At 38.3% G+C, this 21,893-nt stretch overlaps 2 protein-coding genes across 3 annotated transcripts; both read right to left on the reverse strand.

The window, feature by feature from the left end:
* Positions 1-1,009: 1,009 nt before the first annotated feature.
* On the reverse strand, positions 1,010-6,205 carry best4 (bestrophin 4). The gene is made up of 10 exons (XM_042429118.1): positions 4,830-6,205; positions 4,512-4,700; positions 3,782-3,882; positions 3,465-3,698; positions 2,584-2,738; positions 2,333-2,410; positions 2,037-2,189; positions 1,869-1,949; positions 1,630-1,784; positions 1,010-1,517 (listed from the first exon to the last, which is right to left on the reverse strand). Exons 2-10 carry the CDS (start codon positions 4,661-4,663, stop codon positions 1,238-1,240), a joined length of 1,389 nt encoding a protein of 462 aa, XP_042285052.1. The 5' UTR covers positions 4,664-4,700; positions 4,830-6,205; the 3' UTR covers positions 1,010-1,237.
* Positions 6,206-8,228: 2,023 nt separating this feature from the next.
* si:ch211-106k21.5 (SLIT and NTRK-like protein 5) lies at positions 8,229-21,283 on the reverse strand. Of its 2 annotated transcripts, XM_042427404.1 has the most exons (3): positions 21,073-21,283; positions 13,584-13,763; positions 8,229-13,508 (listed from the first exon to the last, which is right to left on the reverse strand). In XM_042427404.1, exon 3 carries the CDS (start codon positions 13,504-13,506, stop codon positions 12,283-12,285), a length of 1,224 nt encoding a protein of 407 aa, XP_042283338.1. In that variant the 5' UTR covers positions 13,507-13,508; positions 13,584-13,763; positions 21,073-21,283; the 3' UTR covers positions 8,229-12,282. The 2 variants fall into 2 exon arrangements, with proteins under 2 accessions (XP_042283338.1, XP_042283337.1); XM_042427403.1 differs by lacking the exon at positions 13,584-13,763.
* Between the last annotated feature and the right edge of the window lie 610 nt (positions 21,284-21,893).

Consider the following 21,893-nt stretch of genomic DNA (forward strand, 5'->3'; position numbering starts at 1 on the left):
ATAGTCAAAGTACACTCTATCAGGCAAGTACTCCAAGTCAAAGTGAAGCATAACAGATTTAGTCTCATACTTTTCATTAAAGATGCAATATACGACATTCAGCCCTACTAGATATTACACTATAGTACCAGCATCTCAGACCAAAACAAATGTGTGCATCATTTACTCAATAAAGTTGGGAGAAAGGAAAAAAAAGCCCTGGACCAATAGCTCCCGAAACTCAGATCAAACTGTCAAACTAGGCAGTGCTGATCGAATATAGATCAAGATTCTGTTACTGCTTTGCCTATTTCCTGTCTCAAATGTTTTCAGAAACATATTTTAGTTTACTGTTTAGCTGTAATATGAGAAACTTTGTGAGCCGGCTGCCATGTTGAAAATGGAGGCTGGGACACAGCTGGACCAGCTATCAAAACAAAGAACAGAGAGGCTTGGATAACAACACACACAGAGAGAGTGTGACTTCATTCTCTGCTCAGGATGCCATTACTCCACTATAAGGGAGCACGTTTAAGTACTTAATCACCCCTCTTCATTCTATAGCAGTCTGTCACCCCTTTATACTCTTTAAATCTTCTTGCATCCACTCTGCGTGAGACTCCATCAACTACACCTTTTATTGGAGCCTTCCTGCTGAGCGGGAAATATGCCACTGGGTTCATATCCATCCCAGAACCCAACACCAAGATTTTCAAGGCTTTTCCCATCTGCGTCTTTGACAGACACTCCACGACTATCAAGCCGGATCGCTTTATGTCATTCTTAATCCATCTTGCCACAGTGTGCTTTTCTGACAAAGCTCCACATCCAGCACCTTCTCTCAAACCCTGAATCTTCATTCCAACCATGTAGGTTTCTTTTTCATGTTCAGTTTCACTATGACTCAATGAATCAACTTTCTTTTTCTTTCTCTACTCTGAGGCTCTCCATTTCCCTTGTTCCCTTTGTTCAATGTGGTTAATTGGATTATACAGACAAAAGAAAACAAACCAAAGTAGAGTGATGATAATTTCAGGTCTATTATAAAGTTGGTGATCTACTATCACCAGTATACAGTCGTGCATTAATACTTGAGATCATACATTTAGAATTCTCATAAATGGAAAATACAAACAGATTTTCTCATTGTCAAATATACATATTTTATTCACAAATTAATTCAGTTGTGTGTAATCATAAAGTTTACATTCTTTGCTTAAAACAATACAGTGGTTGCATCACAGAAGAAGTATATTTTTTACTTGTTCGGTTCCACTGCAACTTTAATGATCACCTTTTCCTGTTTGTTATGATTGAAGAACATGACTTCCCCCTCAGGAGAAGCATCGACATCTTCGTCCTCATTTGGGTGGGATAAGACGTCTATCAGAGAAGGGAGACTCCCGCCACGCAGAACGCCTTTACCCCTCTGCAGAGGGCCGTCAAGCCCATCGCCCAGAGAGCTCTTAAGAGGGAAATACTTCGTTCTTACAGAAGAGTCTGCAGGCTGGTGAATCTCTAGATCATCAGCGCTCATCCTGCAAAAATGGCAGAAATTTTAAGGTCAAGTATTGTAATTTTACTGGATTGTGTTCTTGTGCAGCAGCAGGATAAGACACTAAGATATGATGAAAGGTCAAATTAGTTTACCTCATGTCGAAGGTGGAGCCTTTGAAAGCTGGTCTGAGAGTCTCTGCTGCTGTCGACACAGTGTAAGGGATTGAGAAATGTCTCTGCGCCCAGTGCTTGTCCTTCACAATCGGAGCCAGGTTCTGGTACATATCATCCACCGCCAGCATCGAAACCTACAGCAGAAACAAACAATAAGAATGAAATACTCATATTTTGACAGAATGGTTGCATTGGATTGGAGCCTTATGGGGGACAACCTGAATGTTTCGATCAATCAGCTGGTTGGTCTCAAAATCATCATCATCCTCACCAAATGGATTGATAATCAGCTCCCCCACCTACAGAGTGGAAACACATAATGAGGTCACTCTTTCATGACAAGCTCAGAATCACTTTTTACCGATGAAAACTTTACCTCAACATACCTTGAGCCATCCAGTGTAGAAGAAGAACTGCAGCAGAGTGAAAACAGGGACGTACATGTCCAGTTTGTGATCCTTGTATCCTTTCTCAGGGTTCAGGAATTGTCGGCCAATCACGCAAAGGGCAAAATATGAATAAACTGCTATAGTAACAACCTGCACAGATAAAGTTTGCATTTATTTTGTCTGAAGGTGGTAAAGTATGACTTAAGTTTAAGCTCAAAGTAAGGATAGAGAAAATAAAGATGAAGTCATAATAGATTTTGTCGATCATAAATACATTTGACTGCTGATCCCACCTGAGTGTAGACCAGTGGGATGCTTATCCAGTCATAGTGGAAGAGGAGGCTGCATTTTGTTCTGTAGTTGTTAAGCTCCTGCATTAATATGGTTTTAATACAGTTATACATTATATACACACATATTAAGGACGACATAATGCAAATCAGGAATTAAGAATGAATTTTCACTCATTCCCAATTTGTAAGATATATAAATTATTTAGCTATATGTTTTTTATATTAATTGCTGAGAAAAACAAACCACTCACATCCATGAGAAGTCTCAAAGCTATGTCGTCCCTCACTCGACCCTCCTCTCTCGCTTTGGACGCCAGATTTGTAAACCAAGTCAAAGGCATCCAGTACTTATTGAAGTCAGAATGCAGGGACTCAAACTTTTTCAGTTCATGTGACGTCATGAATCCTGCACAGAGTTTTATAAAGATATCAGATAAGATAATATGCAGAAACTAATATTCCACAACATTCAAAATACAAATCCCTGTAGAGTAAATGTCTACATCTTAGCCAATGGAGGAAGAAATTTTAAAATCATTTACTTGAGAGAATTTTAGATGTATAATATTTTATCTTAAATATAAAATATCACTCTGCTGAAACCCAGAATTCAAGCTGTGCTGAATTCAAAGTTTTAACAGGTAAATAAATGTCATGATCACATTTGAAAATAATCAATTGTAAAGTCTTTAAGATAGATTTTAATAACAACTGGTTGAATTTCAGCAATCAATTAACCATGTCAAATTTATTTGTATAGCACCTTTCATACAGTTTAATTCAATTCAAAGCTGATAGTAAGACAACAGCTCTAAAAACTGTTCAACAAAGTGTTCAAAATCCAAACATATTGAATTTATTATCACACAAGACCAAGAATAGCAGCAAATTCTCACCCATGACAAGCTGGAACTGAGAAATATTTGGCTTTTTCTACTTTTAAAATGACCCCAACGATTAACTGATTATCAGGATAGTTGCAGATTATTTTTCTGACAATCAACTAATCAATTAATCGAATCTCTACAGCTCTAAATAATTTTATTTGAGATTTATGAAGTCAGAGTGAGTTAGTACTAAATGCATCACCAGAGTAAATGTACTGAGTTGTACTCTGCACTGTTGTACCTACCAGCCTCCACAACGTACTCCAGAGTTGGGAAGCGCTTGTGAACTCTTGTGCTTATGGAGCGGAGAATAAGCACTGAAGATAAGTTTGCGTATCTCATGAGCGTGCGTCGCAGCAGACGACCCCTCTCGTCTGCCCCGTGAACGTTCCCAGACACCACCATCATCAGGTTGTCAGGCAGGGGGAAGCTGGTGTACTGACCCCACCATCGATTAAAGGCCAGAGTCACATAGAAACCTGTAGTGCAATAAAACACTAATCATGTTGACTCATCTTTAGATCTAGGTTGTGTACAGTAAAACAGATTCTGTCAGACTTACCCAGCACAAATAAAACTGGGATGAAGTTGCTGTTGGTGAAATGGTCACAGTAAAGGGCGATACGCTCAAACAGATCCTGCTGCCTTGGTGTGAGGAGGAACCTGTGTAGCAAATAAAACTTTCCCACTGAAAGCTATAAACACTCAGCCATACGAGGGAAATAGCAGCATTAAAAGATGGCTTCACAATTTTTCAAGTGTGTCTTTAAACAACAGTAATCATTCCTCCTGTTCATACTGGCTATTAAAAGATCCCCTTCAAATGTGCTTTAAATGTAAATGATGGGGTCCAAAATCCACAGTGTGTCCAGTTATTTTGTGCATAAATACCTTTAAAAGTTGATCTGAAGCTCATATGAGGCTTCAGCAGTCTGAGTTAGTCATATTAAGAGAATATTTGACACATTTACAGTCTTTTTAGCATCAAATTCCCTCTTTGTGTTTCCTTGTTGAGCTGCGTTGGAATTATAGTAGCAAAAAGAGGAACTTTGACACTGAAAAGACTGTAACATTGAAAGGTATCTACTTAATTTGACTCATTTGGACTCATTGTGAAGCTTCATATTAGCTTCAGGTAAACTTTTAAATGCATTTTTGCGTTATGAAGGGATTTTCTAATGACCAGTAAAACCAGCAATTACCAGAAAAACCAGTTTCATTTTTCATTTGGGCACCTGAATATTGTTTTAAGACAGACTAGAAAATTTAAAGGATGAAATCAGTTTATTTACCTGTAAAACACACTGAAAAACAGATACACCCCACAAAACACCAGGAAGTCTTTGTACAGCAGCTTGTAGATGCTTCCCTTCCACCTGAACAAGAGTTTAGAGAAGCCACCAAACTTTGCATTGGCCACCTCAAGTGTGTAAGAAACTGTCATGTCTGGCTTTTTGTGGTGTTGGAAGAGCAGAAATCTCCTGCAAATTATCACAAATAAATCTGAACTCAGTCCACTTTGAAATGTGTGATACAATAAGCATGATACATATATTTTGTTATATTTTATTTATTATCTTCCATAAAAACAATGTAAAGATGTGTCTTACCTGTGAGGAAGGTTGTGTCACTTGGACTTGCGTTGAATCAAACTGTCCTGGGAAGAAAAATGCTTCCTCCTGGTCTCAATTTAAACCTCCCTGCTGCGCTGTCACAATTCATCATCTTAAATTTATTATCTGGGAACATGATGTCAAAGAAGTTTTCTCCCACTGTTATTATAACAGAATACATGGAAACACCCTCTTAGTAAACTATTGTGTGTTTTGTCCTCAAATGGAAAGTTTTTAGGACTTCTTTTGGGTGATTACATCAGTTCAGGTGTTGTTACCAAATCTGTACTATCGTCTACAAAGCTTACAGTAAATTCCACAGTGTTAATATCGACTATTTTTTCAGTGATGATTCTTTAGTTGATTTGATAGTTTCCGTCTCCTCACACAGCTGATGTGGCTCTGCAGACATCTAAAATTAATTTAACACTGCTCTTAATTCTAATATATTATAGATTATATAATATATTATTGTTATCAATTGCTTCTTGCTTCCTCACACAGCTTAACACTTTATTTTTCTTATCTTTATTCTTCTTCTTGCAGTTTTTCTTGCTTCAAACATACATTATTGTTGTCCACATTGCGTCTACAGTACCGACACTTTTCTTTGTGTGTTTTCATTGTGTTTATGTTTTTCATGTTTTTGCTGCCTTGCTGCAAAAAGAATTTCGTCTTGTGAAACAATAGAGATTGGAAGTGAACTGATAGGTGTGTACTTTTCTAAGTAAATCTTCTAGTATATAAAAGGTAAAAAAAAATTAGAAAAAAATCAAAATGCGAGCACAATTTCCTAAAGCCCGAACAATCTTCAAATTACTTGTTTTTGTCTGATCAGTCGAAACTTAAACATATTTGATTTAGTGTCACATTAGACAAAGAAAAGGAGCAAATTCTTGCATTTGACAAGCTGATATGAAAGGAAAATAGCTGCAGATTAATTATCTGTTAGTCAACTAATTCATTAATCATCTAATTGTTTCAGCCTCAGCTGAGTCCTGATGACATAAGTGTGATTGTTATGCATACTGATGTTATCAATGTGCATAACAAGCATACTGATGACATCAGTGTGCTTGTTATGCACACAGAAATGCAACCGAGTATAAAAATTGACTTTCTATCTGGGATATTGTTAAAAGCCTTAATGAAACAATGACAGTTGGTTACACAGACAGAGATGTGTGTTCATTTAATTTAATGTAGATCTCTACTAAGAAGTTATTTGTGTCTTTGATCTTTTGTCATTTCAGGTGAGCAGGTGGAAGCTCCTTCTGATGGGAGCATGATTCTTTCAAACATAAAACCAATTTTCTCTCAGACTTTTAAATCTAATGTCTTTGAATTGTAGGCAAGCTGATCTTTCTCTCAGTGTTTTTAAACTATTTATTGGAATTAAGTATGTACTGTGATCGTCTGTTATTGTTTTTATTAAAAAAAAACTTTAATCTACCACATTTCTGTTGTTATATTACTTGTTATGGTATATTTATTGCTGTTTATCAATGTTATTTCATCCTTTTGCTCATATATGCTTTGTGAATTAAACAATTCATTATTCTCTTTATTATTTTTTTAAATCTAATTCACTGTAAGTCTGTGTTTTGAAACCTGTATGTTTTATTTTCTATACAGTGCTACTATCTTGACCAGCACGCTAAAAGAGATTTTTAATCTCAGTCAGGTTTCCTGGTTAAATAAATAATATTGAGAAGGTAGAAAACAGTATTTTGATATTAACATGTTTCTTAGAATCCACACTATGTCTGTTAACATGTCCTTTACAGTTATCTAGGTGAATCCGATGCCTTGCCGTAGAAAATCAAATAAAAGACACACACATTGATTGCACAGCAGAGGCTTTTCAGCGTTATTTACTGTCCCCTCAGTGCCTGTGATAACACCAGTACAAACATCTTTACAGTGATACAGACCTGTCAGACCGTCCATCCCAATTGTCTCTCTGCTTTTGTCATTGGCTGCAGTGCTGGACTCACATGTTTGCGTTTCACATCGTTACAGCAGTTCACTGTAAATCAGACTCTCTTCTCCAGCCGTGTTTTATCCTCTAACTCTGTTTGCTCTCCCCCCGACAGGATATTTATGAGGACATCTATCCTCCGTCAGAGCTCGGACAGGAGATTATTGTGGACTTCCCTTTTCTCTCCAGTGGACTGATGAGCCTCACTGTGGTTTTATCTTCAACTTTTACTGCAGTTATTACCAATAGATTTATGCATTTATCACAATTAAGTATTCCAGCGTGTTTGCCTGGGTGACAAATAGTAGTTCCTGTTCCTGTCACTAGATGACACTCTTGTGATGTGCAGCGTGGTTTGCAGCCTCAGCCCTGAGGCCTCATTGCCTGCCTCTGTATTTATCTTATAAACAGACACCCAAAGGCTCTTCTATTGACAGAAAACAGTAAAAGAACATCTGACATATTTAATAATGTGCAAGTAGGTCCATTTACACTGCTCCTCATCTACTAAAGTGAGGATCATTGTCAGTAACACTATTTTTATGTTGTCTGTAAAGCACATTTATTCCCATTTCTGTTCCTATTCTTGTGCTTAAATATGGCACAGCGGCATATTATATTATATATTAGTATTCATGCTCACAGTTAATGACTGAATAGAAGCAGAATTGACATGAATAAAAATAGAAATATATCTATACATGATTGTAATCATAAAAATATAACATATATCTACATACACATATGCACCAAAACATTCATACTCATACATAAAATACAACCATACTCTTAAACACAACCATGCATATATTTTAAAATCCCATGAAAACAACAACATACAACACAAACAAACAAACAAACAAACAAACAAACAAACAAACAAAAACAGACCCCAAAGACTACATTATGCTAATATTAGCTAAAACTGTCTCACTAAAGTCAGGATTTTGTACTTTACAGTTTGGGTCTCTGTATCAGATCTGGAGACAATGGTGGGTCTGTGATCTTGATGTAGATGAAACACGCTCCCAGATTAGCATCCAGGGATACTCCAACAACTTTTTTTTCCCTGTCTAGTCATTTCCTGTCCTCAGCCACTGGATCTACTGGTCGGGGCTAAGACCTCTGAGAACCCGGATAGAGAGGGCAGCTCTGTGCCGATCGTTTGGGAAACCCAATGCGGTAATTACAACTTCCCACGGTGAAGTGAAATTAGAGCTCAAAAGAGAAGTTGGATTTCAGGTACTTGGGTCATTGTCAGGGCAGAAAGAGCTGAGAGGCCGCAGGAAAAAGGCTCGAATGAAAAGATCTGGAGCATGTTCTCAAAAAATACAGTAACCCAGTTTGTTTTTCTTTCCTTTGTCACTTCTTAGTGATGTTATCGTTCATAATTATAAACAATCCTCAAGCAGAGATCTTGAAAAGAGCATTTATTTTTCTTTCAACAATATTAAAACATTTTGCATACAAAAAAACAATAAAGATAGTGCATCTGCCCGTATAAACACAACAATTAAAGTCAGTGCTTTTATTACATATTATACCAGTATTCCCATTTTATTTACAGGATGTTATTTAGTAGCTGATAGTGCAGCATTTAAGATAAACTGCCATCAAACACTCAAAGAGACCTAATTTCACTTCAAACTTCATAATCAGGACCATAGCTATAGAGCCTTAGATCATTTAGACTATAAATCAAAAAGGTCTCTAAATGTGTAGTATTATTTGGATTTTTTTGTTTTATTTATTCAGTTAATTAATCTCTCTAATAGTACTTTTAATAGTACTATAATACATTTTCTGTACATTTTATTTCCCAGAAGGAAATCTTCTCCAAACTGCTAGGAATTAAATTCTAGGGGAGAAATGGTGAAGCTGTTATTTATTATTTTGTCGGCCCCAACAGTAATCAAATTTAAATATATTGAGTCTAAAAATACTGGAATCAGCTTTTAAAATATATGCCATAAGGTTTTAACTGACTATTCGCTAAACCGCTCCCATGACATGAACTTGGATTATGCAACGATAGCTTAGCAACTGTAACAAGGCGAGGCAGGTCTGTTGAGTTTTGGATTTCTCATTTCATGTTGAAGTGAGCGCAGATAACGTAGTGTCCTTTTAAAAAGTGTGAAGAATTGATTAAACAATGTGCTAATCTGCACAAACATTAGCTTCGATGGTAAACTAACTAAAATCTACAATAGTTTGTGGTGTTAGTTACACATTATGTTTTAAAAAGCTCTGCTCATCACTAGCACATTCACTGTGTAGTATGCAAATGGATGCTATCGGAGTTAACGTTAGCACTTAGCATCTCTAACGGCTTTTTACTGGTTTTAGGGAAGTTCACACTCCAGCAAACCTGGTAATGTTACCTGAGACAGCACGTTTCCCAAACACATGGTTCCTTTTCTCTCATAATGTTAAAAGTAAAACATACTGTTAAGCAGCTAAACAGGGATTGTTAAATATTCTATCATTATACATACTTGGACAAACTAGCTCTATACTGAAATACATAAACAAACTGTCATTTCCTTGTCTTCTTCAGATTATCAACCGGTGAGGACGCTGATTTTTTTTTTAACCTGCTAGCTTTAGCCTCAGTCTTTTAGCACAAAATCATGTATGTAGCCATTAAGTGCATATTTAACTCCTTTTAGAAGAGTGTTACATAAAAACTCAGCTAGAGCCAGCAATTTTAACCAACTCATGGAGCTAATGTTAGCTTAATGAGCTAACCTAACTACTACAGCTGATAAAATCTGGTAGCAACAGTTGCCATTTTAGCCGGGAAAATCTACAGTTGCTGCTTACTGTAGAAATGAGAAGCCTGCTTTTGCTTTTTCTAAAATTAATTAGAATTTTGAGTGATAAATCTGCCACTGTTATGACAATGAACTGCCTGGTAAAGCTTGAAAGGCGTAGCAACAGGTTGGCGGGATTGAGTGAACAGTCAATTAGAGGATTTGATCCTCCCAGGTTGGAAAAAAAAACATCAGCACATTAACCCCCCCTCGCAAAAAAAAAAAAAAAAACAACTAAGAAAAAAGCATACAGCAGGCATAACATCAGTGTCCCTTATTGTAGCTACGGCCCTGTTTACAATGAATTCATGTTTTTTGTCTGAGCAGAAACTGTACAAAATTACAAAATCCATCATAAACTCATTTATCTCAGTAAAATCATGTTTTTGCTACACTTTTCTGAGTGTCTTGACCTAAAGGCATTTGCATTTGGAAAGCAGTAAACCTTACATCATTGATATATAAAGCTTTGATGGAAAATATGTGAAAACCCGTCTGGAAAATATGCCTCAATTTTTTTTTTCATTCCAGGAAGTTCCACACCCTTCGCTGCTCCCACTCTCACTGAACATGAACCAATTAGTATTCAAAGCCAACAAGTGTGAGAAGTGAGACGTCTGTCTGTTTTCCACTTCCTAGATAACGATCGAGTCTCTGCCCCTTCATGATGACCCCAATGTTCAGTGTTGTCTTTTGTGTACAGTAGGTCTCCTCTCCAGTGTCATTATGTTGTAGCACCGCTGCTCAGAAGTGCACTATATCTCAGTTTACTGAACCGGCACTACAGAGATTTTTATCTTAAACCAGCATTCATCAGCATTTAGATCTGACTGCTATGGCATTTTCCAACCTATGTGCACATTTTAGTATGTGACGGAAAGCACACAAGAGTAAGTATCCTTTCATGCGCTTGACAATATAAATTTAGACTTCTCATCTAAGCTTTACATTCCACGTTTCGCAATGAATTAACTGTGAGCGTTGCAATGGGATTAGTCATTGTTCAGCACCTACATTTCTGGTTGCGCAGCTTCAAGTGAAAGAGTCTCATCCAGAACATCATGTATGCAAAATAATAAGTGGAATGCATATAACAATCACACATGGGTGAGGCAAAGGAAAGTACATACAAAAGCTTGCATGACTTAGAATAACCAGTCCCTCCAGGAAATTGCAATTTTGCGATCTCAATAATAAACTCAAATTCAAGAAATCTCCGCAATATTGCTAAATTATCACTTTTCCACATGAAACGGTCAAATCAACAGACTGCTTGTGATTTGGACCAATTGTCACATTATTTTCCCCAATTCCTGCAATTTTACCACAAAAAGAGCACATAAAACATAACAAATTGTATCGCAATTTTTGAGAATAGCACTGCAAAATCAAGCATTTTTGGCTGCAATAATCACAAAAAAAAACCTCCCAGATGGACTGAATAATCAAGCAAAACATACAGTAACTCAAAAATGTGTATTGCTTTTGTAATAGGCTTGAAAACAGTATTAAGTGTACATTTGCATGGAGTGCAGCATTAAATAAAATAAACGTCTTTGTGCTATTGTGTCTTTAAAATTGCTAGTTTTTTCCAGAGAGAAAAAAAAAAGTGGGCCTCCCTTTCAAACCGTCACTGCGTTCCTCAGGTCCCACAGGAAAAGCTCCGGATTAAATCACTTCCTCTTACATTGTGATACTACAGTGGTTGAACCACACTGTCTCTGTGTCAGTAGATAACACACACACACATACTGTCTCTCTTCAGTGCTTTTAAAGGAATAACTTTTAGGAAATATGCTTATTCATTGCCGATAATGAAATGAGAAGATTATGGAGCTGGAGTCAGGAGATGATTAGCTTAGCTTAGCATAAAGACTGGAAACAGAGGGAAACAGCTAGCCTGACTGCCCATAGTTAAAAAATCTGCCTTCCAACACTCACAAATTAACTCTCAAATTAACAAGTTGTATCTCGTTTGTTTAATTTGTACATAAACAGAAATGGAAAAAGGAGCTTTATACTGTTTGTCTGTTGACAAACAATAGTTTATCCAGCACTTCTATGCGGCGTCAAACTCAAGACGCTCTGGGAATTCTCAGCTTTAGGCTGTTGTTTGATGAGAAATAGTTACAGCATATAATTCCCTGTAAAACCACATATTGACATTGAGTGTGTGGGTGTGTTTTGATCAGATTAATTGACAGTGTCCTCCCTGCATAATGCAACAACCAACAACTGTCATCACATTTCTATTCAGGAAGCCTTTTTCATCTTCACTCTAATTATTTTCTTTATGCTGTAGTACTTAAAGATTTACTATGAATGAAAAGTGTGGTACAAATTAAATGTATTATTATTTTATTATTATTATAATTTAAATGTTGCCAAATTGTGATTGGTGCATAGAAGTACGAGACAACCTCCTTTTTCCATCTGAGTCTAACCCCCTTCAAACCAAAAATACAAAAAAACCCTCTTTTTTGAAATAACAAAATCAGCAGAAAATGTGTTCATGTAAAATCCATCCCTCAGTTTAACAAGAAGGTTTTTAGGGACACACACACATGAGAGTAGTAAAGATCTTTTCTTGTAACTCTCAGCAAGAATGCAAATAAATGTATTTCCCAAAATGTCAATCTAGTCTGTTGAGATGGTGTCATGAGAGGTCAACGTTCTCATACTCGCCGTGGTCCGAGTCCTCCAGTTCGATACCTGGCACCAGGCTGTAGTACTCAGTGGACTGGGTCATGTAAGCTTTCTCCCTGTCAGCTGAGTCTTTCATCACTTCTGTCACACTGACTGTGTCCAGCTCCGTCTTGCTGGCTCTGTCGGGCTCCTGGGAGCCCTGCCTCCCCTCCGTGGTGCTGGAACAGCAGGAGGAGGCTCGAGGAAGAGACTCCACGGAGCCCAGCTTGATCTCCACTTCCTCATAGATGTCTCTAGTGCTGCCCAGGAGGGCGGATGCCGGGCGTAGCAGCAGCTGATTCTTCAGGATCCCCTCGTGTCCACCGCCTCCAGCTTTATACTGCTCACCTGCTCCAGGTGGCTGCTTGCTGCGATGCTTCTGCCCGTTACAGCTGGAGGCTCTTTTCTTTGAGGTGCTGAACACAGGTGCTTCTTTCTTCTTCCTCTTCCTCCCGCAGCACCAGCAGAGCACCAAGGCGGAGAGGATAAGGAGGGGGAGCACGATGAAGAGCGCGGTAAGGCCAGCTGGGCGGCACACGTCACTAAGCCTCGCCGACCACACGACCCTGCCGGCCAGATTCCTGGGAGAGGCACAGGTTAGGTTCCCCACAAGATCCTGCAGCTTGGTGGTCCTATTAGCCTGCTTGCCTTCTTCCAGGCCCTCCAGTAACAAACAGGAGCAGTCCCAGGGGTTTCCATACAGCTCCAGCCTTTTAAGGCTGGGCTTCTGCAGCACAGAGCCGGGGAGGAAGCGGAGCTGGTTTCCCTGCAGATAAAGCCTCTGGAGGTTGTCCGAGTCCTGAAGAAAGCCCTCAGGAAGCTCCTGAAGCAGGTTTCCACTCAGATCCACCTCCATCAGGCTAGGTTGGCTGGCCAGAAACTCCCTTGGCAATGTTGTTAGTCTGTTATGATCTAAGTAAACCTTCTGCAGCGTAGAGGCCACTTTGCCATGCATATCAACAGAAGTGATATTACAGTTGGAGAGATCAAGTATCTCTATGTTTGTCTCATTGGTAAACACAGACCAACGCACATGGCTGAAAGCAGAGCCAGAGTAGTTCAGGCAGCAGGCGCCAGCAGACACCTCAGAGGGAAACTGGGACAAGACAGTGGCTGCTGGACAAACACATCCACCCACGAGTCTCGTCTTCACCAGCAATGTGAAAAGCAGCAGGACACCCGACTCGTAAACCATCTCTGAAACACAAAATAAAGTAAAAGACAGAACAGCTCAGAAAATGTAACTTCATCATGTCTTTTTCTCAGCCCTACCTGCCTTCCTGCACTCTCTGTCTTTCTCAGTGCTGGAGGGGATCCAGATTATGTAGCCTCACAGAGATGTAAATGGGCTTGTAAACCTAGCAACTTCTCTGAGGACTCCTGGTTGCTGTGAGGATCATAGGAGTTGGCATGGTGACACAGGTCATTGGAGATCAGGAGTCCAATGTTTGGCTGCGGGAGAGGAAACAGATGCTACTACGACTTTCACGTGAAGGCAGATAGGAGCTGAACAAACATTACTCAATGATAGGGCTGGAGTCTGTAGGTTATCTAGATAACATAAACCCACTCAAATCTGGACCGTTTTTAAAAGATTCATCCAGATTACTCAATAAACCTGCATCTTGGAAAAGCCTTTCAGTAGCCTCAGTTTATTCAAAATGCAGACACTTGTATCTTGATTATAGGACAAAAAAATTAAATCATACCACTTAAATATCTCCATTGGCTACCTGCCCACTAATTCATTTTATTATTCTGTTCCTGCTCCACAAATTGCTTAATGGTTTAGCTCCATATTATCTGACAAGCTGCCAGTTTATCAGCTGGACTGATTTTTGAAGTGACAGCCAAGACAGCCATTTCTATCAAATTCATCCAAAATCTGGCGACAGAGCGATAACACTGTGTAAATACAGTCAATGTTATCTGAATGTATCTATGATTTTTTATTGTTTTATTCCCCTGTAAAGAACTTTGAACTGCGTCATCATTAACGATATCAATTAAACTTGAGCTTTCCCTGTCACGAAGTCAAAATGTTTGTTGTGAAAGAGCTCTCCTCCCTTATATGATCACCTTGCAATTGAAGGATGCCCTACCCTTTTAAATGTACTTTTGATCTGGGAAAGTTTAGTATGCTAGCTTACAAGCTGGCATGCAAAGAATGTAATTATATTGTACATTATAAAAACCGTTTGCAAAAATTTTGCACCAAAACCATCTGGACATTTAATTTTGATGTAATTATGCAGTTAAAAAAGGCACCAAGAATTTTAATATACGTTCATGTGGAAAAGGTTTGGATACACTGCCTGGGCACCTTGAATATATCTATCAAATTTCATGGTAACCTATCCAATAATTATCCAGATTGTTCACTCTGGATCACAAATGTTAATCTCATGGTGGCACTAGAGGGAAAGTCAGGGGATCCCCAAAGTTAGTAGGCTTTATTCTCCAGGAAACATAAATGTCTGTACAAAATTTCATGACAAGCTATCCAATGATCCTGTTCAGTGCGGACCAAAGTGGTGGACCGACTGACAGACCAACATTACCATCCCTGGAGCCAAGCTGGTAGCATTGCTAAAAATGCAACCTATAACTTGAACCATAAAGGTAGAGTCATGGTGGCCACAACCTCAAACATGCTGCTTCTTTAACTACAGTCCAGGAAGCTCCAGAGGTGAATTTTACCGTAATTTCATGAAGTAGAAATTACCCCTTTATGACTATTTTAATCTCAGGTTTCATTTGTACTGTGTATCTTGTTGGGAGAGCGTGACATGACAACATATGGGAAACCTTTCTCTTGGAGACATAAATCAACTAATTACTGGTCACTTCCTAAAACTCTTGAAGCTGCCTAAACATAAAAGCATATGTGGTTGACGTAAACAAGGCCTGTCTTTTCCAAATGACTTACATGTGAAGCAGGAAGAGGCGGACAGAGAGGGAGAATGAGTGTGTTTGGTCCTGACATCAGACTTCCTCATCCACCACAATAGGGGCTGGAAAGCTTCTCTACAGTGAGGAGGCAGGAATGTGCTAACTCCCCAACAACAGGACCAATTCATTACCAGTGGAGGGTTTAAGCAGGACCACCGTTGTCAGCTGGAGCCTGTGTGATCATCTACAACTGTTGTTAACCACAAATCAACCTCACTTTACCTGCTGATGACACAGAGCACTTTGTAACGCCAGCAAGAAAGGAGATTAAAAGACTTCAGACGTGACTGCAAGTCTTTAAAGATGCAGAAATCAAATTCATTGACTAATCCCAACAAATCTTATCACAACTAATGACCAAAAAGAAACAAAAACAGCTGAAATTGCAACAATTCTAACTGATTAATCAATTGCTGGAGTTATTGGAACAATCAATTGTTTGTTTGACTAATTGGTTAAGTAACTTTTTAAGATAATATGTAAAGAATCCACTGGTTCCAGCTTCTCAAATGTGATTATTTATTGGTTTTCTTAGTCATCTGTGACAGAAAACTGAATATTTTGGGGTTTTGTACTGGTGATTTGGACAAAACAAGACATTTAAATATATGTCCATTTGGGGCCTGATGGGCATTTGTCACTATTTTCTGACAATTTATAGACCAAACAATTAGACAATTAATGTAGAAAATAATGGGTACACTGAGGAGGTGTGGCTACAAGGAAAACTCAATATACTTGGATATTTTTGCTGAAAAAACCGGTCCATGTCCACATATTTTTTTTGGTTAATGTCCATATATTCAGCTTTTTGGGGAGAAAGTGGGGCATTTAGTGTCAATATTGGGTTTGAGTATTGATGTTTTGTTACTGTATTTATACCCTGTATTTTGGCGTAAAGGTTTATGTGAAAGTGATATCTGTCTCCTCAATATCTTTATGGTTGCACTCTGGACCTTTTCCTATCTGTCCTCTGAGTTCACCTACGAAGAGGTGACTAAGTGTTTATTCATGTCTAATAAACTGTTTCTTTGTTTAACTGACAACCTCATCCTAGACCTCTTGTTCTGTGTCTTAGGTTGCTATGAGACAAAGATTAAAGGGGTGTTCCAGCAATTTAGTATTGCACTTCCATAAAGTTGAGAGTCTTGCAAGCAACAGATTAACAACACAATGGTCTCCAACAGCAACGGTCGAGACACCTTGACTTTTTGCTTCTTGTATGTATGAGTCAAGCCCTTAAACCACTGGACTCTACATTTCCCATAATACAACCAATCGATTTATTTTGTCAGACACTCCTTTCCTTGTAAACGCCTACGTATTTCTTACTCAGTGCCTCCAATTTGTAGGCGTTCTGTTTCTGTTTATGTGCTGTCTACAAGCCTAACATATCACCAAACAAGAATGTTGATATTGGACAATTCTGTAAACCCTGGATTACATTCAACAACAGCTTTTTTATGTCCAATGCAAATGTTTTGAATATCTTCACTTTCTTCAGTATCTGTACATAGCAACTAACAGTATGGTCAAGATTAAAAAAGATCATGGTTACGGCTAATAAACTATAGTTATGGTATGGTTAGGCAACTAACTCTACAACACATGGCTAATATCAGGGAAAGATAATGGTTACAGTTTATAAAAACACTAAATCTGGTCTCCTGCATGAAAGTCAGACGTACTACCAAAGATGCTTTCGAGAGTTTGTTTCTGAGACAGTGACACATCTCGAACAAAGTTAATTTTCTCCTGATTTGTTTGTTTGAAAAATGCCATTTTAATGTCAGACTGTTCAAAGATATGTGGCTTGTGAAAAATGGGTCCAATATTTACTTTGGTGACTATGTGGCGAAAGAATCGGTCATAATCTGTGCTCACATTCACTTCTCCCATTGGAGTGAATGGAGTCAGGACCTGCCGCTAGCCTCCTAAAGGAGCGGGACAATGGTGAAACCCAGGTGACACAGATACAGGAAATTACTCTTAAGAGCGCCATCTCATTTCTAAACCGTCTCTGGTACTACACACCCATCCACCACCCGACCTCCACACTACTTCCAGCATTGGCAATGGATGTGAATCGTCCAATATGGACATAATTCCTGCTGCTTCAAATCAAAGCAGAGATACTCGAGTGACGTCAACCGAATAATTTTCTCAGAGTTGACAAAACTCCTCCAGAGCCTCAGGAAACATCATACATATGAATAGCATCTCCATCACAAGAAAACTGACTTTACTTGACTGTATGTGACAAATCTATGGGATATACTCTTTAAGAGGCACAAACAAACGAAAAAGATAAACTTGGAAATAAGAGGAGTAGAGTTGGATTTTCAGCCTTGACTTAAAATATCAGCAGAGCCTCTCAAACAAATCCAGGAAGTGTGTGTCAAAGGAAAGAAACGCTCTGCTCCCAGAGCAACGTTTGGTTACTTGTAGAGATGATCTAATATATCCAACATGTTAAGTGTTTGACAGAGTGTCGGAGGGTGAGACATGACAGGTATGGAGGAGGTAATCTGTTCAGGACTATATATTTTACCCATTTTTATCCACATCCTGTGACATTTTTATATTAAAAAAATATCTGTTTGCTGCTCAAACTGATTTATATCTGTAGTGATTCAGCATATAGCCAGTAGTATTTCACAAGGCAGATCTTTGCTGAGAAAAAAACCTCTCTGATGCACATAAAGTTGTGCAGTTTGGAATAAATAGAAGAAGCAAAGACAGCCTAAAGGAAAAGCTCCACAGAGAAGAAAACTCAAAACAAGGCCCTTGTAGATTAACATCAGAGTACAAACTTATAGATAAGAGTTTTTGATCTTTAACTACACAGCAGAGTGCTGGAATTCATTCAGCATAGATAAAAAATAAAAAAAAATCACTCTGACATTGAAAACCTTCCAGCACTGAACAATTCAAAACTTCCTGCTGAACACTGTGGACATGTTTCCAATGTCCTCATTTCATTAGCTTCAGGTAAAAGGCCAATTAGTGGATATAGTTGAAGGTGACAGTTTGAATTCAAATAGCAAAAAGCACCATCAGAGATCATGTGAACTCTGTTGTTGTTGTAGAGAAGAGAGTTTTATATTAATGAATATTATATTAATGATTAATGAATTATAATGTATTTCAAAGGGATTAAGAGTAAAACAACACACTTAAATAGTAGTGTAATATTCTTTGAAAAAAAATCACTTGAATTCAAATATATATTATTTTACTTGTTCTTTGATGCTGATTGGTTGATTTTGACAGTGAGGCCTCATTATAAAGCATTTATTTATTCATAAATCATCTTTGGTCAGATTTATTTATAAAGAACCCTTAAATATAAACAAATAGTTTGGCTTTTGGGAAATGTTTGCTTTCTCACCAAGAGTTATATGAGAGGATTGACTCTCACGTCTGTACAGTCAATATGAAGCTACAGCGAGCAGCCAGTTAGCTTAGCTTAGCACAATCACTGGAAACAGGGGGAAACAGTGAGCCTGGCTCTGTCCAAAATGCACCTACCAGCACCTAAAAGCTCACTAATCGACATGCTGTAACTAGTGGTGGAAAGCAAGTAAGTAGGCATATATTTAAGTACAATTTTACTGACTTACTTACTTGTACTTTACTTGAGTATATAAATTTTCTGCTACTTTGTACTTCTACTCCACTACAATTCAGATGGAAATATAACCCTCAGTTGCTTTTCATTAAAATTTTACATAAAATAAGATAAGCTTCTTAATTATGCTGTATTATTTAAGATTAAACCAGAGTTTCCCAAACTTCAAATAAAATCAGTGTGTAGTTGTGTCTCATCATGTTTCAGATGTCTATAAGTTGTTAGCCCCTCTAAACTTTGTTTCAAATAAATAAAACCCAAAGCTCTAATATTTCACAAAAACAAAAAGATGAGAGAAAAGTTGGAAAATGAATCCAATGTAGCAGAATTTCTTCTTCAGTGAGTCTTCAGTAAAGGGTCTGAGTACTTTTTCCACCACTGGTTGTATCTGTTTAATTCGAACAAGAATCAAAAAACGATTCAACAGTTCACTGTTTTATGGGGGTTATGTGTTGGACTATTTGTTGGCTGTGACTTCCTGGAGTGACTGCTGGTTGCCTGGCAACTGGTGCACGGAGAAGAGAAAATAGGGAAATGCACCTTAGAAGTAGGTGAAGAGGTGCCAGAAAACCACTTCAGTTTCTGTCCAGATTAAACAAAGATGGAGGTATGTTGTTAGAGACAGCCCCAGGCTAGCTGTTCCCCCATGTTCCCAGCCTTTATGCTGAGCTACGCTAACCAGCTGTAGCTTCATATTTACTGTACAGACATGTGAGTGAGTGTGTGAGTGTGAGATCTTCCCATTTAAGTCTCGACAAGAAATGTTGAACTATTCCTTTAAAAATCACCAAATGCTTTACAGAGAGAAAAAGGGACAAAATATGTGAAGATGAGATAAAACAAGAATGAAAACCATCTGCTGAATTGAAGATCAGGGCGATAATAGCTCAACTGTGTGTGTGTCTGTGTCTGTGTCAATAATAATCTCAAATCTATTTTATGTGAAATAAACCCCTGTAAGGCTCCGTGTTTATAGTATGCAGCATTTCCTATGTTACAACTCTAATTATTTGCATGCTGCACTGCACTGAGAAAAGCTTTTGTTCTAACTGATGGCTATCAACAGATGACATATTAAAACCTCTCTCACTGCAAACAGGAAAAGGAAAATATTCAGGTTTGTGTGGTTGCAAATAGCTAATAATTTGCTTAAATTTGGATGCTTTGCTGCAAATGTTCACACCTTTATACACGCTAAGTTAAGATGAAGTGAGGCTTTTTGTATGAGTTGCTAATTCCATGCATTCATCAGTTAAGATAACTTAATCCATTGGACATGAAGAGTCAAAATTCCCATCTCAGTCTGATAACAGAAACAGGCTAAAGGTCAGACTGAGGAGATCTGCCTTGTCTGAGGTTTCTTTAGTTTTCGGTCAAGCAAACATTCTCCCTAAATATTGACACCTGAGTTGATCTTTGGATTTTGAAATTACCCACAAACAACAAACACAAGTTGACCATCACAGAGTCTCGGCGTTAAGGCCCTTCCTTCATCCAAACAGAGGATTTTCTTGGGTGTGTGTGTGTCCAGCGAGAAGGTTTAAATCTGCATGATCTCACTCACTAACAATGTGAGTTGCTACATCCTCTCTGGCAGCAGAGCTTCCTCTGAAATAACGGCCTCCATTCTCCTCTCTCATCATAAAATATATGTATGTAAAACCAGGGCTGCAGCTGCAGCACCACTGAGAACAAAGAGGACATGTTGTTTATATATTTTCTAGAATTTAGTGAAAGTTACACATTATTTTGAGACTTGTTGTCTTAAAAATAGGCAACATTTAGGATTCAGAATTCAGCATGACGGTAAATAAAATGAACAAAAACTAAATTAATTGTTGACTGAATAAATAGAAAATAATTTGATGTTTTATGCACTTTTTAGGTGCCTTTTTAATAATAAATTAAATGTTTAGGGACGTGGGGATGCACGTGGAGAGGACTTGCACCCATCACTTCAAAATGACTGAAATCTGACAACAGCCCTGCATAAACGTCATAACGTCATAATAAAGTTCCTACTGCACGTATGCAAAATGCAAACTGTTAATTACAAAAAACATGGTGTTTCTGAAATTAAAAAGAGAGGTAGACTTCTCAAAACATGAATGTACACCTGTTTGAGATATGAAAAAGCAGCTCATACACGTAAAAAAAAAAAAAAACGTTTCCACTCACCTCTGATTTCCATGTCTGTTGCCCACCTGTTGCTCTTTGTCAGAAGCTCATGAGACCCTGAAACTCTTATTCAGGATCCAAACAGGACCCACAGAAAGCGTCTCTTCTCTCTCTGCATCCCTTCAACTGGCCCGGCTGAACCTCTCCTCCTCCGGATCTGAGGGTGTGTCTTCCTCCGAGCGGAATGTGGAAAGACGGCCTCCAGTGTTTTGTGTGTGTGTGTGTGTGTGTGTGTGTGTGTGTGTCTATGTGTGTGTGTGTGTGTGTGTGTGTGTGTGTGTGTGTGTGTGTGTGTGTGTGTACCTGTGTGTGTTAATGGAGAGAAGCGATTAATGTGACTGTGTCTGTGGGAGGGTGCTAATAATGTTTATTCATACACAGTGTGCAGGTAAAATGTGTTTAACTCTGACAGGTTTGATCCTCTGAGCTCAGCACAAAGTTTAACTGACCTGCTGAAGCTCTGTGGTGACACAACGCCATCTGGTGGTTGAACTCTCATAAAACTGGTTTAACATGAAGAGCCTAACTTCCTCTGGGGATGAGGGTCCACATGTCCCCTTCACTCCTCAGTGTCAGTTTGACTGAGTGAAGCTGAATTACCTGTAAAGCCCTCTGTGATCAATCTGTGCCTGTAGGCCTATTTAAAGAGGTAAAGGTAAAATTTTGGGCTGAAGTGAGAGATAAAAGTAAAAAAAACTCACTTTTATTCCCACTAATGTCCATAAAAACTTGTATAATGTTCAGGAAAGCTTTATTATTTTACAGGTCCTTTAATAATATGTAAACTACCAAATCATAGTTTGGTAAAAGATCTTTTTCTG

The sequence above is a fragment of the Thunnus maccoyii genome, chromosome 12 (assembly GCF_910596095.1).
Source record: "Thunnus maccoyii chromosome 12, fThuMac1.1, whole genome shotgun sequence".
NCBI lineage: Eukaryota > Metazoa > Chordata > Actinopteri > Scombriformes > Scombridae > Thunnus > Thunnus maccoyii.

Coding starts and splice junctions, on each gene's coding strand:
- best4 (XM_042429118.1), bottom strand. CDS start 4,663: ATGACAGTTTCTTACACACTTGAGGTGGCCAATGCAAAGTTTGGTGGC. Junction 1,785..1,868: donor TGATTGATCGAAACATTCAG/GTTGTCCCCCAT, acceptor TTTCTGCTGTAG/GTTTCGATGCTGGCGGTGGA. Junction 1,518..1,629: donor GGCTCCACCTTCGACATGAG/GTAAACTAATTT, acceptor CCATTTTTGCAG/GATGAGCGCTGATGATCTAG.